Source organism: Erpetoichthys calabaricus, chromosome 1 (genome assembly GCF_900747795.2).
Source record: "Erpetoichthys calabaricus chromosome 1, fErpCal1.3, whole genome shotgun sequence".
Lineage (NCBI taxonomy): Eukaryota > Metazoa > Chordata > Cladistia > Polypteriformes > Polypteridae > Erpetoichthys > Erpetoichthys calabaricus.
Window position 1 is genome coordinate 198,673,227 of NC_041394.2, and position 16,919 is coordinate 198,690,145.

Here is a 16,919-nt window from a genome sequence, read left to right on the forward strand (position 1 = left end):
TAAAAAATGCATCATCCAAACGTTACATTCCAAAAACAATGACTTTACCTTTCTTTTGTGTGTTCCCCATTTAATCTTAAAAACAATTTAATTATGACAGTGACAAAAAATGGTGATGGTACTGTTGAATTATTTACCGCTCTATATAGACATCAAACAGCTTTAACTTTAGCTGTTACCGTGTATTTTAATTAACAGAACTTGCTCTCAAAATATTGGAAAAATCTGTGCATTTTCAATTTTCTGTAGTATTCAATACAGCCTTCAAAATATGAACTGTATATGTTAATGGTCAGATGATATATTGCACTGTTAAAACAGAAATATTACACATTACTAATGGCATGGTTAAAATATGACAGAATCTATCTTTTATTCATGCTCCTTTTCTAGTTACCATTTCAATTATCTATCTATCTATCTATCTATCTATCTATCTATCTATCTATCTATCTATCTATCTATCTATCTATCTATCTGTTAAACACATCGCGATCATCCAAGAAACACGGCATAACTTAAGTCTTGCTTGCCCGAACCCCCACCCTCAGGCATTCAAATGAATTTAACGTTGTGTCGGACGCACCAGCGGAGGGTCGTGTCTTTCGTCGCTGTCATCTGCCTGAGTGGCAAATTCTTAAGAGGAGAGGGAGCCTGGAATTGGCAGCTACCCGATCTCACTGTACAGCACCGCCCAGCACCGGCGTCCTCTCCGCAGTGGTCCACGGGGAGGCTGCAGCGCACTTCGCTACCCTCTCAGCATCACATCGCATCGCATTGCTTCAGTGTGCCTGCGAGCCAGCTGGCAGCCAGAACTGGGGGCTCCGTGCGTCTCCTCGGGAGTCTGTCTACCTGATGTAATCTCTAGCAGCGACATCAGCGGATGCGTCTCACGGAGTGATTCTTGCCTTGCATGGATTCATATGTCTCTCCACTTTTAACCTTGTGTACTCGCCTTCTTTCTTCTTCTTCACACTCATTACTTGTGAATTGATTCAACTTCTTTCGGAGATTATTCTCGCGTCTAAGGATGTAAATGTGAATACAGGGCATTCAACAGCGTCTTTGTCATTTCCAAATATAAGTACATTTTTGGTTCACGGAACCGATTTGTGTCATCGGTCTGGCCAAAAAGAAAATGGACTGATTGTTTTTCTTTTTGTTTCGTTCCGTGCTTATTTCTCATGATGGAATTACTACAACTTGGCGTCGCGTTGTGCATTCTGTGCACCTGCTCAGGTGAGAGTTTTCCCGTTTCCACTTAAACCATGCAAGTCACTCACACCCCTGAAGCGAGTACCTAAACTCGCAAGAGTGAGCAGTGTCTTTGAACGGCTGCGGGTCACTTTGTCGTAGGTTCCCGGGGCTCCTAAAAAAAAAACTCCAAACACTCCTTTGTCTTCGGTTGCGTTTTCGGCGCGATCTGCATGGATCAATGAAGGGGGGAAGAATGCGCTTCCTTTATGTATGTGTTAGCGCTTCTTTTATTTAATAACCACTATCTTGTCTTGTTCTTCTCTCAGTTTTAGGTTTCGGTGTCGATCCGGCTTTGCAGATCGATGTTTTCAATGAACTGAAGCTGGGAGAGTCTCACGAAGGAGTTTCGCAGGTTCAGGGCTTTCATAATGGGAGCAAAGCGTTTCTCTTTCAAGGTACGAGCAGCTGATCGATACACTTCACTTCTGGTAAATTGGGTTCTTAGGAAGAGTGCTTCGTTTGTGGGTCACATTTGGAAGTTGGACGAGGCAGGTGGCAAACGGGAAGGGAAATCCTGGCACTCATCACCAGTCAGCGTGCTTGTCTCCAGGCACTCGGTGATGTTCATTCCGTTCTTTTTTCTGGTTTTTCAAATGAGGTGGAAATCAATGAAAGTGCACAGTTAAGCTGTTACTTCCAACAAAATTAATACCTTTGCTGTTACTGCGTAATGCTCCTCAATACATTAGAAAACACGCACAGGATCAGAGATACTTAACCTTTTTGTTTCTGGGTCTTTGGATGTATTTATGAACAGAGATAAATAGATTACCCGCCACCCCCCACTGTTTGTAAGAACTGGGTCAGAACAAGGTGTGCGTGTTTGAATCTGCCAGGTTCTTTTGTGTGCTTGCAATATGATCCATAAGGAGTATGAAACAAGTTTTCATCATTATACCAGTGTTAAAGGAATATATTTTTACCAGGGCTCTTAAAAATGTACACTCCGTCAGATAGCCCTCATGTCCCAAAACTCTCGCTTTGAAACTTCCTGCACTAGGTGGTGCAAATGTGTTAGCAGAAAAATTCCATTACAGAACACTGATTTCACTATAAAACAGATTTTTTTAAGTCCAAATTTAACCAGATATTCCCTAGTTAGAGGACTGACATCAATTAAGAACTATACTGAACAAACCCCGTACCTGTCGCCAGCCTGTGGCAAAAATAACTGGTACACTAGTTTTACATTTTGTGATATTTGCCTATCCTGCGGTGGGTTGGCACCCTGCCCGGGATTGGTTTCTACCTTGTACCCTGTGTTGGCTGGGATTGGCGCCAGCAGACCCCCGTGACCCTGTGATCGGATTCAGCGGGTTGGAAAATGGATGGATGGATGGATGGATGTTTGCCTAAATTACCAACATTTACTGTGACTTACAGCATTTAAAGATAAATATGAATTTCTGTTATATACATGTTTATTCCCAAATAAGATATTCAAGGCTACTGTTTTATAATTAAAGATGGCATATTTGTTAGCCTCACGTCTGAGTTAAGCCACTTGGATGCTACAATTCACTGGCATACTGAGCAGGAGCCACTATAATAAACTAGGGAAGATGATATGGTCAAGTGTTGAGGAGATTTGTTCAAGCAGAAATAATACAATTTGAGTTCTGTTGGTTATAATTTACAACCAGAGATCCTCAAGCACTTTTTCATCTATCTATCTATCTATCTATCTATCTATCTATCTATCTATCTATCTATCTATCTATCTATCTATCTATCTATCTATCTATCTATCTATCTATCTATCTATCTATCTAAATTTCTTCAAGCAGAAATAGCAAGTTTTGAGTTATGTTGGTCATAATTTGCAACCTGAGATCCTCAAGCACCTTTTCATCTATCTATCTATCTATCTATCTATCTATCTATCTATCTATCTATCTATCTATCTATCTATCTATCTATCTATCTATCTATCTATCTATCTATCTATCTATCTATCTATCTATCTATCTATCTATCTATCTATTTTTTGGGTCTGCAGTACATGTTTTGAAAGTAAAAATTGGTAGATTCATTTTATAATTAAAGGACAACATATCCAAACCACTATAATGAAACCTACAAATGTATTTGTACTTTTCTCCAATATTCATTTAAACAAATTCCAGCCATTACAGGGCATTCTTAAAGTCTGAGTTAGTGAGGAGTGTCTTTTAGCAGCCCAGCCCCAATACACACCCATCTGTAACAAGAAGTGTTTTCAACCTCCTGTGCTCCCTCTGTGCAAATGCAGGTCATTGTGAAAAATTTTTGAAACATGCTGATAAAATACTTAGGTCTGCTGTTCACAAGAAAAGTGACAGGGTATTAAATGATTTTTCTTAGTTTAAGTCCACAGTTTTGCTGTAATGAGTACTAGGAAACAATACCCACCCACACATACTAATAATACTTGCTTTTGGACATCAGTTATGTATGCAGTGAGTTACGTGCAACAGTATAAACAGCAAGCACGAAAACCAAAAATGTCTTTTAGTCATTTGTTGCCAAAATTCAGCAGCACTGAATGTCAGTCAGATAATCTTAGAAAGCAAACTGACTCAACCAGACGCGGGTCATAAATTTTGGATTTCAAGTGCTGTCAAAGCCTCTGTAGGGATGGGCTATGAATAGGATTTAGTTTGTTCCAAAAGAATGAATGCAGACGGCACAGTGTCCTTTACTGTTATTGCCTGTAATATGGAGCTAGAGATACAGCCAAAGAGAAAAAAAAAACAAGAAAAACATTATGAGCTTAGGGGAAATATAAATTTCTGTCATTTTTATATCATGTTCTGTACTGGCAGCAGAGGAAATCACTTTTGCTTGTAGGGCTCTCATATGGGATGACAGACCCCAAAAAGAAGATGTAGTGTTTTTTTATCACAAAGTTAAATTATTATTTTTCTAGGAAAATACTTTAAGCTAATATCCCCAGTTACTGCATCAATACTGTAATCAGTCAGTTTCCAGGTACAGCTATTTGATTTATAAGAAGGATAAGACTGCACCAAAGGAGCCAAACTGTCTAATTAAAAGCAAATCAAAAGAAGTAAAGTCCTGTTCAGCTGGTGTGCGGTTGTTCAGTGTACTGGGTGTGGTTTTGTCCTTTTGTCAGTTCAGTTTCTTGAATCCCACAAGGCAGCACTACAGCTGAAGACATGTAAATAGCCCAGGGCTTGTATATTTAATGATCACTACACACATTTGAGAACATAATGAGAAATGCAGAAGGTGATAGTTTGATTTTTTTTTTTGGTTAGCGGAACAGCCTTTGTGGAATAAGCTAATGTGTTGTTCTTTAGTGAAAGGGTAAAAAGAGACGCTGCTTAGTCTCAATGTGCATACATGTATGCAACAATTCTTGTTGTTTTCCTTTTTTATATGAAAAAAGCAATGATATTACAAGAAAAAAAACTCTTATCATACTCTAATTCTCAGTTTGTTAAGGATGTGCAGTTTTACACGCAGGCATACTTGAGTTCTTCATTGTCACCATTACCATCTTTTCTATTTGGCACATTATCAGAATGACAGCTCAGTAGTAGCAATTATACAAATTGAGTCATTGAGAATTGCTTATTAAATTCTAAATTGCTTTTCTAGGTGTATTGTGATGAATGACTTTTAATTTCCTAAAAAATACTTTTCGTGTCTCCATCAGTGCAATAGTTTTACAAATATGCACTAGAAATAACTGTGGTTTATTTAACACAGAAGGCATCGTGCATTGTAACAAATTAAATACTGTACACTGCATAATTTAATTAATAATTGCAAATAATTCCTAACAAATTAATTACATAAAATAATTTAATTCAATCCATCCATCCATCCATTATCCAACCCGCTATATCCTAACTACAGGGTCACAGGGGTCTGCTGGAGCCAATCCCAGCCAACACAGGGCACAAGGCAGGAAACAAACCCCGGGCGGGGTGCCAGCCCACCGCAGGGCACACACACACACACACACACACACACACACACACACCAAACATGCACTAGGGACAATTTAGGATCGCCAATGCACCTAATCTGCATGTCCTTGGACTGCGGGAGGAAACTGAACCACCCGGAGAAAACCCACGCAGATACGGGGAGAACATGCAAACTCCACGCAGGGAGGACCTGGGAAGCAAACCCAGATCTCCTTACTGCGAGGCAGCACCGCTACCCACTGTGTCACCTTGCCACCCACATAATTTAATTAATATTTTAATAGTACTTCAGTTAATACAGTTCATTGTCAACAGGGGCTGGAGCCTGTCCTGACAGTATCAATTGTAAGGCAGGCTTGAGCTGATTCTATTACAGGGGGCCTTCACACACACACCAGTATTGACATGGCTTCAATTTAGAATCACCAATCAACCTGAAACACTTGGGGATGTGGGTGGAAACTCAGAGTACCAGGAGAATAACCCATGCAAACAACTGGGAAACATAAACTCCATACAGACAATGAATGGATACGTGGATCGAGCCCAGTGCTAACCACAGCAACTATTTTTCAATCCTGATCTAAATTATCAAGAGAATTAGTTTATAGATTAGGGAGATTGGCAGAGACATATTATTGGTCAGAACGTGTCTTCATTGAATCACCAGTAAACTGGGCCCGAAAATGAAGGAGACTCAAATTCTGTTCAAGATTTTTTGCAGCACCAATGTGAGGAATGAAAGCACTATTAATGGTCTTGTATAATATTGTTATAGGGTGGAATAACTGGAAGCTTAACAAACTCAGCCATTCAGTTTCTAGCATTTTATCAAGTTCATGGTCACCGGAGGTCACAACCCGCCTTCAGCAGCAGCAGCAGGTGAAAAAAATAATACGCCATCATAGTTGAAGGACTAGTCCTTAACAGAGCATTCACAAATGTAGCTACATTCAGGCGTACAGTGGGGCAGTGAAGAGATGTGAGTCGACTTGACAGCTTGTCTTTTAAGTAAAAGAAGAAAGTGAAGCCTCAACAAACGTTCACATAAACATATGAAGTACAAACAGACTTTGCTTCATCGTTGTATCAAGCATGGGCAAGAAACATAGCAATGCACAAGCCACTGAGTCTCCAATGGCAGTATGAATAATTTGTAACACTTGTTCATCGTGAGGCAGTGGTACAAAAAATGTATGTTGTGATGTAAAGAAAAAACATTAATAAAACAAGATATGGTATTAATAATAATATGCTTTTATAAAAGACAGCAGAGATGGTGTCACAGTAGCGAGTACTACTGCTGCTTGTAACTCCAAAGTGTGGGATTTAAATTCAGATTTGCGTACCATCTGTGTAGTGCTTGCACAAATGGGCTGATTAGTTGAATAAGCAGCAATAAATGGAATCCCTGGGTGTGTTCATTAAAGTAGACTGGCAGGCCAAATGGGGTTCATTACTACTTTGCACCCAGAACTGCTGGAAGAGTCTCCTGCTAGCCAGAACCCTGCACTTTACTAAGAGGGTCTGCCAATGACTGGATGGATAGATGTTGCTAAAGATGTGATCGTTCAAACGTGTTTCTTGCCACGAGGCAGCACACGGTGTTTAATAACATTGTTGTTCGTATACTGTCTTTGCTCAGTTTGTTGCCAGTATGTAGTAAAATATATGTGTTTAAAAGCAATAGTGCCCTTCTGAAAATTAAGGTTTATCGGATGTAGCAAGAATTGTACCAAAAAAGTTGTAAGATGAGGTTTTGCAGAGCAAATGCAGAAAGCGTGCAACGCTTGATGCTGCTTTCTCCATTTACTTGTTTTTAAGATGGACAATTCTAATGTGAGGATATCGTTTTACCTTGTAAGGAGAGAGACAGAAAGGGGATTAACATAATGGTAAATGGTGCATAGAACCCAAGGGAGATGACATTGGCCATAACCTGACCTGGAACAAATAGACCTGAGTTTGCATTTTTTTTCACCATGAAAGTTTGTTATCACACCTTGTAAAAAATAGAAAAACGTATGTAATAACATCAAAATTATTATGCTTGTCAATGGAAAGTGTGATTGCTAGACCTCTTTTAAGATGTCTTACAATGTGAGCAAAATGTGATGAGAACAAATTGTGTACTTGATCTGTGGTTTTTTATAAAAAAAATATTTGAAAGGTCAGCCATAGCCTATCACTACAACAGAGACTGCAAAGTTGGAACCACCGTCGGATGGGATGATAGTTTACTGTAAGACAGACTGAGGATGTACGAATCCACATTCTCACATTTAAAGTCAGCCATACTGATATAGAGAGCTTGATTACTATTATTATTATTGATTAACAGGCAGATGTTTTAACAATATGTAAGTAATATGATCAGGGTCAATTAGAATAATTTTAATATATATTTTTAAAGGCGAAGAATAGGGACTTGTTCAGGGTTTTTAGTAAATAGGAAGTGGGATTCAAGCTGGCAACATCGTGACCTAGAGGCTAATGTCTTAGTGAGTGTCCAACAAGCCGTATTAAGTTAACCTAACATGAACATCTTTGGGATGCAGATGAAAAATGAAAAAAGCAAGCATAAATATGGACAAACTCCATATAGATAGTGGGCAGGGTTGGCAGTTGAACCCTGGTATCCAGGGCTGTGAAGTATCAACACTTTGCAGCCCAATCTGTTTTTCAGTTAAGTCTTGATTTACTGTATCTAGAGTATTAGTGGAAACTAGCTGTGCTACCAGTCTGAAATCTAAGCAATCAATGTAGCCCTCAGTAGTAAAGTTTGCAGAGTACCATGCACTGCATATGTCTCTTCCGCGATATGTCATTTGGTATGGGATTTGTAAAAGCAGGGTTAATGTTTGTCAATGTTTATTAATGTCAATCTGTTGGAATGGCAAATGCGTTTTATTTTTAAAAATGTTTGTGACAAGACATAGCAATCGGATAGCCACCTAGTCATGTATTCTATATGAAGGTGGACACGATTTTTTTTTTGTGGTTATAATATCTTAATGAATAAAAAAAATGTTTATTTTTTTGTATCACTCAGAGAGGCGGTTCCTTGCAGTACTTTACATCAGGATGGCAGAAGGAGTTTTTAAAAGATTCATTTGGCCTGTTTCTTTCTTCCTTTTTTTTTCTTCTGCTGCGAACTGTGAAGCTCTCAAAGGAATGCATAACAATAGTGTAGTTACCCCTTAGTCTGAAAGCCCGAAAGATCTGAAGTGGAAGTTTTGAAAACAAAGGAATACAAATCTCTTTTGGCATTGGTGGTGTCTACTGTATATCTTACAGGCTGGTACCTTTTTTTGTAGTTCAGTGGCATAAAAGAAGGTGTATTGTGATTGTGATGAAGTCATCATTCTTCCAAATTCCCTGGTTTGTTTTTCTGTACTTCATAGCTGGGCATTGTGCTTCTTGCTATTTTAGGATAGAGTGTAAGGATAATAATTTCATATGCCTTTGACATGCAGATGTCCTTATAATGGCTGCCTGTTCATTACCATGAAGGGTGGTGGTAGTGCTAATACATTATCACATTCTATTAAATGTTGTTATATATGACTTTTTTCTGTCTATCCGCATTTGTGTCCATGCATCCTTCAGGTAATCTGGCATGTTAAAATATTATTGCTTTTGTCCGAAGCTTTGTGCTGCCTTTACCTGAAGCAGCTCTCTTAATCACTGAACAATATTCTGAAATACAAAGGCAATTGTCTGTGATTGCACTTACAAAGCACAGCTCACTGCTGGGAGCAGATAGTCTATTGCCTTCATAATAGAATTAGATCTTCTTCTGAACAAAATATGAATAATTTAAAGTCATAATTGACCTAATCATTATTTTAGTTAACAGGAATTATTCAAGAGTTAAGAGCTCAGATACTATAAAACAGAGATATGGTGGATTTCAACGCCATGTTTGGGAATTGCATCAATATCTTAGCTTGTTCTGGGTTATCATGGGTTGAAGCCACCTACAACATGTGGTATGCAACTTGACTACGCACATTGACTACTTTAATGTCGGCTACACCATCATCAACCTTCTGTTCCTTCTGTATTAAAAAACTGGATCTCGGCAGTCGTCATGCACTGACAGACAGGATGGAGACTATCGGCCACAATTTGAGGGCTCAGTTTAGAGTGGCCAGCCTTAGTAAGATCCAGAGAGCCTAACAACACGTGAAACTAACTTGCATGTCCTGTACAAAATAAACTGCATTCTTGGCCATTCATGGGCATATGGCCAGCACATTTTTTGCATTTCCAGGCAAAACTGAAAATATAGCGCCCAAACCATGGAGTCTTATATTGAGTTTTGAGTATGACTCATCACAGACATTAAATTAAGAAGTGGGTCCTCATTGACCTTCAAGCACAAGTGTTTGTATACGCAGTGTGTATGATGGTGGACAAAAAACTGCCCCCCATTAAAACTTTGGTGTCTTGGGTGACTGCCTAGTTTGTCCATATGGTTGAGATGACCCTGTATGTGACTTCTACGTAGTGGCATTCTGGTGGCAGTGATTGCTTACTGTAGCACTACTGTCTCCAATGTTCCCTGATCATTAGAATGCGGTGTCCTTGTCCTTTTCTGTACATCACCTTACCTATCCATGCAAAGCAGCTTCCTGTACATCATAAATATTATTTGTTTCATGATCATCTTAAATATTATTGCTATTATAGCAAGTGGCTTTTCTTTGAAGTCTATAAAAAGTACATGTGTAGGTGTGTAGATGCATACACACACTGTGTGCAGATATTCTTTTTGTACATAATGTCTTTGTGAAGGGAACAGTTTGGGGGAAAAAAGCAACAATAAACCATTCCTTGTGTTGTAATGCCTGCCTCTGAGGTTATATTTAACACGCTCTTTATGACCTTTTGCATAAAGTAGCTTTCCGTTTTTGTACACTTGGGGAGCAGCCATCACTAAATTGAACCATTTGTGCAGAAAGGGTCAATAAGGAAGCGTCGCTGCTGACAAAAGACAGGGATTTGAAGCCTTTTGCAAAACTCTGATATGCCCTGAATGAGAAATAAGGTTATTCCCTCTGTGGATGCTGGCTGATGTGCAGCTGCAGTGTAAAAAGCTCAAAATTCATAGCTGCAACACAAAGCTTCTTTCCTGCAGGGGGTCTTTGTTCGATAACCGGGAGGAGTCTGGGGAGGCTGTCATATCCTGAGTGTTTGGGTTAGAGGGACTGCCCCTATGCCTTATTTAAATGACTCAATTTTGAAAATCTTGCAAAGGCAGGATTGTGTGCTCGGCACGCACTGGCACCTTGTCTGCCATCAATGAATCAAACAATTTTGCTTTATATTATAGCTTTTGTGGTGAACTGCACCCCACTTAAGGCAATATTATGGAAATAGGTCGCCAGGCACCAATGTGCCATTGACTGACTTTCAGCAGTCCAACAAAACTCTCTGGTTTTATAAGTGACTTCTAGGTGGGTGGAGTTGGTTTGCCAGGGATATCTGGGCATATCTTTTTCAGCAGATTATTCACAAATGACTCAGTTATTTTACCACCCCTTCATCACCTGCCATCAAATGTGAGAACTGTGCATATTGCTTGACTCCCACCAGTGCCATATGTCGCACATAGAGTATTATATCATTGCACGGCTTAAACAATACCTGTAGGCATTATGTACTATTATTATTGTTATAATTGCTACTTATTGTATGCTGAATGGCAGGGTGGCATAGTGGTTAGCACTTCACTCTACGGACCTGGGTACAAGTCTAGGCACTGTCATAGCCAGTGTAGAGCTTGATATCTTTCCTAGATGTTCTCAAGACAGTCAGGTTTCATCCCATATTTCAAAGAAACATGTCCAAGTGGCCGAAAATGAGTTCATTGTGCATTGGTGATGCACTGAGATGATCTGACATTTCATTTAGGGTACTTCTTGCCTTTGTTACATCCATCCATCCATCAATTATCCAACCCCCTATATCCTAACTACAGGGTCACGGGGTTTGTTACAGTATCTCTAAATGTAAATTTTGTAGAAATCTTGAAATAAATGAAAAATTACTTAATGATACCATAAATTAATTTTAGTTGTACACAGTTTGGTCACACATTACTTTAGGTACTGTAAAATGTACCCGTTACTCATTTCCTATTATGTAGCAAGACCTTAACAAAGGCTTCCTCGGGTCTTCATTAACACTTACAAAGCGTCTGTAAAATGTTTATTCATCTCTGCAATGTGACTGACTAAGAAATATTGGAGTTGTCTGAGGTGGCTTAACTGACACACATTTCTCTTGATATTACATATTTAGTCTAAGGCCTGTGAATCCTTCATTTTAACACATTTTATCATCATGACAATATACTACACTGCACAGAGATGAATAACCTATCAACTGATGTTTTAGAAGTGTTATGAAGACCAAACGTAAAGGTCTTGTTAAAGAAAAATAAATGAGTAATAGATGCATTTTTGCAGTGCCTAACCTAAAGTGTTACCCACAAATCATGTTTTTATTTTTCATTTAAATTTTGAAATATCTTTAAATGATAATTTCACTTAACTTTACTGTAGCACAGATGACTGCATGACCTGTCACCTTATCAAATTCTCACAGTGTTATATTTTGTGATAATGTTCACACATGCTTTAAGGGGAAAGGTTGTCTTGCATGACCTCATCCATGACTCCTTAGACCAGATCAAAAAGCAAAGCTATATTAGTGTATTTTACAGTAGTCAATATCAAGATTAATTTTTATAGATATCAGTTGTTTTTTTGTTTTTTTTGTTAATTATTTGAATTGAATATTTCAAACATGCTCCTGAATGTTGCCCTAGTGAAACAAAAAGGTTTCTCATGTTTCTTTTCTCTTCCACTTTCAGAATTTAGCCACAGCTTTAATTTTTGTCTGGAAGCAGTAAATGAAGTGCACATACTTTTGGTCAGGTTGACTTATTTAAAATCTTGAATGCTTTGCTATGCTATGCTAATATATTTGGAAACAGCTTAATAGATGCGTCAGGAAGGTGTAATTGAATAGGTGCAATAAAAACCTTAATACATTTAAATATAGGACTAAGAATGAAGGGTGGGGTGGAGGCATTGGTGTGGGGATTTAATAGTTGAATAGGTTAATTGTGGAAGTCTCTTGGATGTCCATATCCTGGAATGCTGTGTTCTTTATGAACTGCAGCCCAATTATTTCTAGAAACACCCCCCCCCCCCCCCCGTCTCCCTAGGTAACCACTCTTTTAATTAGGCACAGCACACCTGTCCTCACTAATTAACTAATTAACTCTAATCGGTTAAACACATCAAACACCATCACCCAGAGCGAATAGATTTGTTCATTATATCCATTGCTGTTGATACATTTTCACTGTATAGGATTAATCTGCAAAGATTTTTTCCCATTATTCGTAATAAAAAGTTAAGATTGGCAGGTGAACATCTCTGTAGACTGCCAAGAAGCCACCCTGTCAATTGTTTACTTTTATGTTCCCTTTATTATTTATTTGTGACATTTCCTAAGCAATACATTTTTGGCGTTAAAAGTGACATAAAACATACAAAAAGCCATCTAGTAATGTTGTGCGGCTCATTTTATGAACAGCAGATGGCCTTTTGGTGGTGGCTCATCATTTTTGTACAATAAGCAGCACCAAATGTGTCAGTATTTGTAAAGGAAAGGAAAGAAATTGGAATTAATGTGATGTTTTGACAGGAGAAGAAGAAAATCCTGTATGCCTTCCCCGTGGACTAAGTAAGATCATATAGACCTAAACACTGAGGCTCCAACTGGACTTGTTTCAGCTTCTTTTTAAATATAGTACCTGATGCCAATTCTTGGCTTATACGTAAAGTTTTTTTTTTCTTTTAAATAATACACATATTCATTATTTATTTCAAGGTTTATATTTACAGATTTCAAAGGTGTATACTTAGAATGGAAGCATTATTATTTTACCCTGAGTGAAGCAAGATTAACATCTTTATAGCAACGAAATAGCAGGTTACTTAGTGCCTAAGCACAAAACTGTGTTGTGCCACACTGTGTGCATTCAATGACTAAAAATGAACTCTTTGATGTGATTGCTTCTGAGAAGCTTCATCATTTATTGATAGTTCCATTAAAATATCATAGAGTCTTGCATTGAAGGATAACCCTGAACACTGGTGGAAGAAGAAAAAAGTGTTCATCAGGGGAAAAAAAGACAGTGTTCAGTTTTACCTTTTTTTTGGTTTAAATTCAAGTCACAGCCGAGTAAATATAGATAAATACACATAAGAGCTATGATGTTGCGTCCAGCTGAGAATGATCTATGTGAGGTGAAGCTTCACGTGCTAAGCATCAATAAATCATTCAAGCAAAGCAAAAGTGAGGCAACGCCAAGCTGCTGCTTAAATTTTTTGCACTGCACACAGTAACAAGAGGAGGGGATGCTGAATGTTGCCAGCTTTGTTGCCTCAAATGTATAAAAGAAAACCACCAACAACCCAATTTTCTTTTTGTGGCAGTCTTCTGTTATCTCATGAAGTGAATAGCGGTGTTATTCCTAGGGGAATCATTTAATTTCTTCATTTTTTTTTCACAGATACATCAAGGAGTATAAAGGCATCTGCAATTGTAGCTGACAGGATTGCACAAAAATTGCGCAACAAGCACGAATTCACAGTTTTAGCAACATTACGTCAGGAGCATCTAAATTCAGGAGTTATTTTATCCCTCCATCACTCAGACCAAAGGTAAGCATCTCTTAAGTGATGGACTCACTGTGATCCTTCTGCAGCAGAGACTCAGTACTGTTTCATGCCAAAATTATGTAAACCCCCGCTGGGAGAGTCATTGATTGCATCTGATGCTTTATCCCATCCCTTCCCACGTGCTTGAATAGACAATGTGTCTGATATTTATAAGACATCACTGACAAAAGTCAACCTCCACCCTATACTATCAGCACAGTTTTTAAAAATTTAATTATTTCATTCATATGGCAGAGCACAGAAATGATGCATTCAGTTGACCATAATAGATTCTATACGTAATTTGTTAATAAAACTAGCAGATGCAGGGGGCCAAAATCTATCCATGTGGCATTGTGTGCTAGACAGGGGCCATCCTTAAAGAGTGCAGCAACCCATCATGGGACCTAGTTGTGCACTCACCCACACCCATGTGCATGTTTTAGGGATATACAGGAGGAATTCCAGAGATAAATGGTGAAAATGTGCAGGCTGTGACCAGGCATGAAATTTAGTCCCAACAGTTTGGATCTGTGAGGAGACAGTGCTAACCATGACACCCGGGTTCAATGTTGTTATGTTATGGTCAATATAGCAATTGAGGAAAAACGTAAGAGACAAAGCCTGATTCTTTTTTCTGTGTTCTTCATTGTTTACCTAAAAAGGATTAAATTAGGCAATACCATACCATATGTTAAAATGAAAAGTCTTCTCGTGGGTTTTTCTGCCGTGAATCGTGTCTTCCATCACTCAAGGATGTACCAATGACCGTGCTTTGAACTAACTCTTCTAAACCCATTCCTTGAATGTGAAGTAACACCATATTCTCAAAACCACTTAATCAAATTCAAGTTGGCAGAGGATCAAAGCCTTACCTGGCAACACTGGGTGCAAGACAGGCGACAACCCCAGACAGGGTGTCAGGCCATTTTCGAGTCCACTTCCACCAAAAAAAGCCAATTTGGAACTGTCTACCAGCCTCACCAGCTTGTTTTTGTGGATGTTTGAGAAAAACTGGAATATCTGGAGGTATATCAACATCAACACAAGGAGAGCACAGAATGACTAGGTGCAAGATTTAAAACCCCAGAGGCTTGATGTGTGAGGCAGCATTGTTACCCATGGTGCCACATTGGATGCAAAAGTATTACAACTTAAATTCTTTACTTCTCATTAGGACTACGGCAAATCATGCAGAAGAATGTTAGCAGGTTGGAACAAGTCAAAAATGTTTCAGTATATTTCCCATGACATGGTAACCCCTCAGCTGCAGTTATCTTTTATCCATGTCCAGATTATTTTTATAACCACTAAAACTCTTTGCCGAAAAAGTTCATCAGGAATAAGTCTAAAAGCAACTGAGATCCTCTGAAGCCACTCTCCATTCTGTCCTCAGGTTACCTTACACAGTTTTTTTATTCTTGGTTTTGGTTGCCACTTTCTAGAATTTTCTTTGTGTAGCTGTCTGTGGTCTAACCTTCACTTTTAGGCTTACTCTTCTGTTCTCTCTTGCATTTTAAAATTGTGATTTTTTAAGTCAGTGTGTGGTGAAACATAATCTCCCCCCTACCTCATCTTTGCCCAGTTCACATATTTTTAGCTGCCTAGTATACATATTTTGTTCAACATGCTGGTCAAGACCCTTCACTGTTTGTCGTGTTTTAATTATATTATATAAGTTTATTGTGACAGTTTTTTATTTTAAAAGATAGGATTAAAACCTTATATTCAGAATGAGAGTGTCAGAGTTTCTAGGAAGCACAGAGGTTAGTGCTGACACTGCAGAACTTCATGGAGTCAGGTTTTATTTTCAGCTAAGTCAGTGTTTGAATGTTCCATGGTCTGCTAGCGTGGAGTTACTCTGCACTCCAATGACATTCGTGACAGGTAAATACGCAACATTGAATTGTCTCTGTGCAATTGCGCTGTCCAGTGACTGGCCTCCATTCTTGTTGTTTCCAGTGTAAACATCTCCCATGTATTAGACTGTGTGGATTAACAAAATGGGAAGATAAGGGTTGCTACATTTTTTTGAAACAGTGGTTTTCTGGATTATAAGTAGATATCACGGTTTGCTCAAAACAGGGTAGGGTAGGGGGTGGTCATAACAGTATGACAAGCAGCCTGTGATAAAAAGAAAAAATCAAAATATATGTTAAAAATGAATTGCACTATAGATACTATATTGTGTGGACATTACAGTCATATGCATATTTATGCATACTGTAGACAGAAGCAGAGTATCTTTATGCACATGTACTGTATTATGGGGTCCGGGGGTATAACTGCAAATGTGCCAATGCCTGCTTCATCTAAGTGAAAATATTAGCTTCTGACTCTCTTTTGATACAAGACATTGTTCTAAAAACATGTTAGTATAACCAGATTCCTTGGTTGCAATGGAGCAGTAATAGCCTTTACAGCTATTTAGGAGAATAAAGAAGAGACTAATTCGGTTGCAGTATTGAAAAATTCATATTTTTTCACTGTACCCTTTTTCACTTCAGTGAAAAGACTATATACAGTATTGTGCAAAAGTCGTAGGTGTAAACTGGGAATGCTTCCAAAATATTTTGTATAAATCAATACACTTCCTAGAAAGTGAGGTAAACAAAAACACAAAATGAAATCAATATTTGGTGTGACCACAATTTGCATTAAAAACAGGGGCAATTCTCTATGGTCAACTAGTTTCTAAAAGTACCTTGTTTGTTCAAAGCCTCTTGGTGAACTTGTCACAGTACCACTACTGACTTTGGCTGTCTTACTTGCTTCGTTCTCTGAAAGTAGTCCTACACTGGCTCATTAATATTGACAGCAGGGCTCAGTGGGGAGCATAGGATTCCCTGTTCCACTTTTCTTTTCAGAATTGTTTTTTATGATTTTGGTTATGTATTTGAGGTCATAGTCATACTGCATAATGAAGCTGGAACTGATCAGACTCTAATTGGCATTGGCTGATGGATAAGAATCTGCTTGT

General features: G+C 38.5%; 1 protein-coding gene across 2 annotated transcripts in view; it reads left to right on the plus strand.

Moving 5' to 3' along the window:
• Positions 1–568: 568 nt before the first annotated feature.
• nell2b (neural EGFL like 2b) overlaps positions 569–16,919 on the plus strand; it is a 369,230-nt gene continuing 352,879 nt past the window's right edge. Inside the window, exons 1-3 of one of the 2 annotated variants that reach the window (XM_051920793.1) lie at positions 569–1,239; positions 1,524–1,652; positions 13,792–13,942. In XM_051920793.1, coding sequence (XP_051776753.1) covers positions 1,185–1,239; positions 1,524–1,652; positions 13,792–13,942 — 335 coding nt within the window. In that variant the 5' untranslated portion in view covers positions 569–1,184. The remainder of the gene's footprint in view (positions 1,240–1,523; positions 1,653–13,791; positions 13,943–16,919) is intronic. The other variant, XM_028810691.2, reaches the window with a different exon arrangement.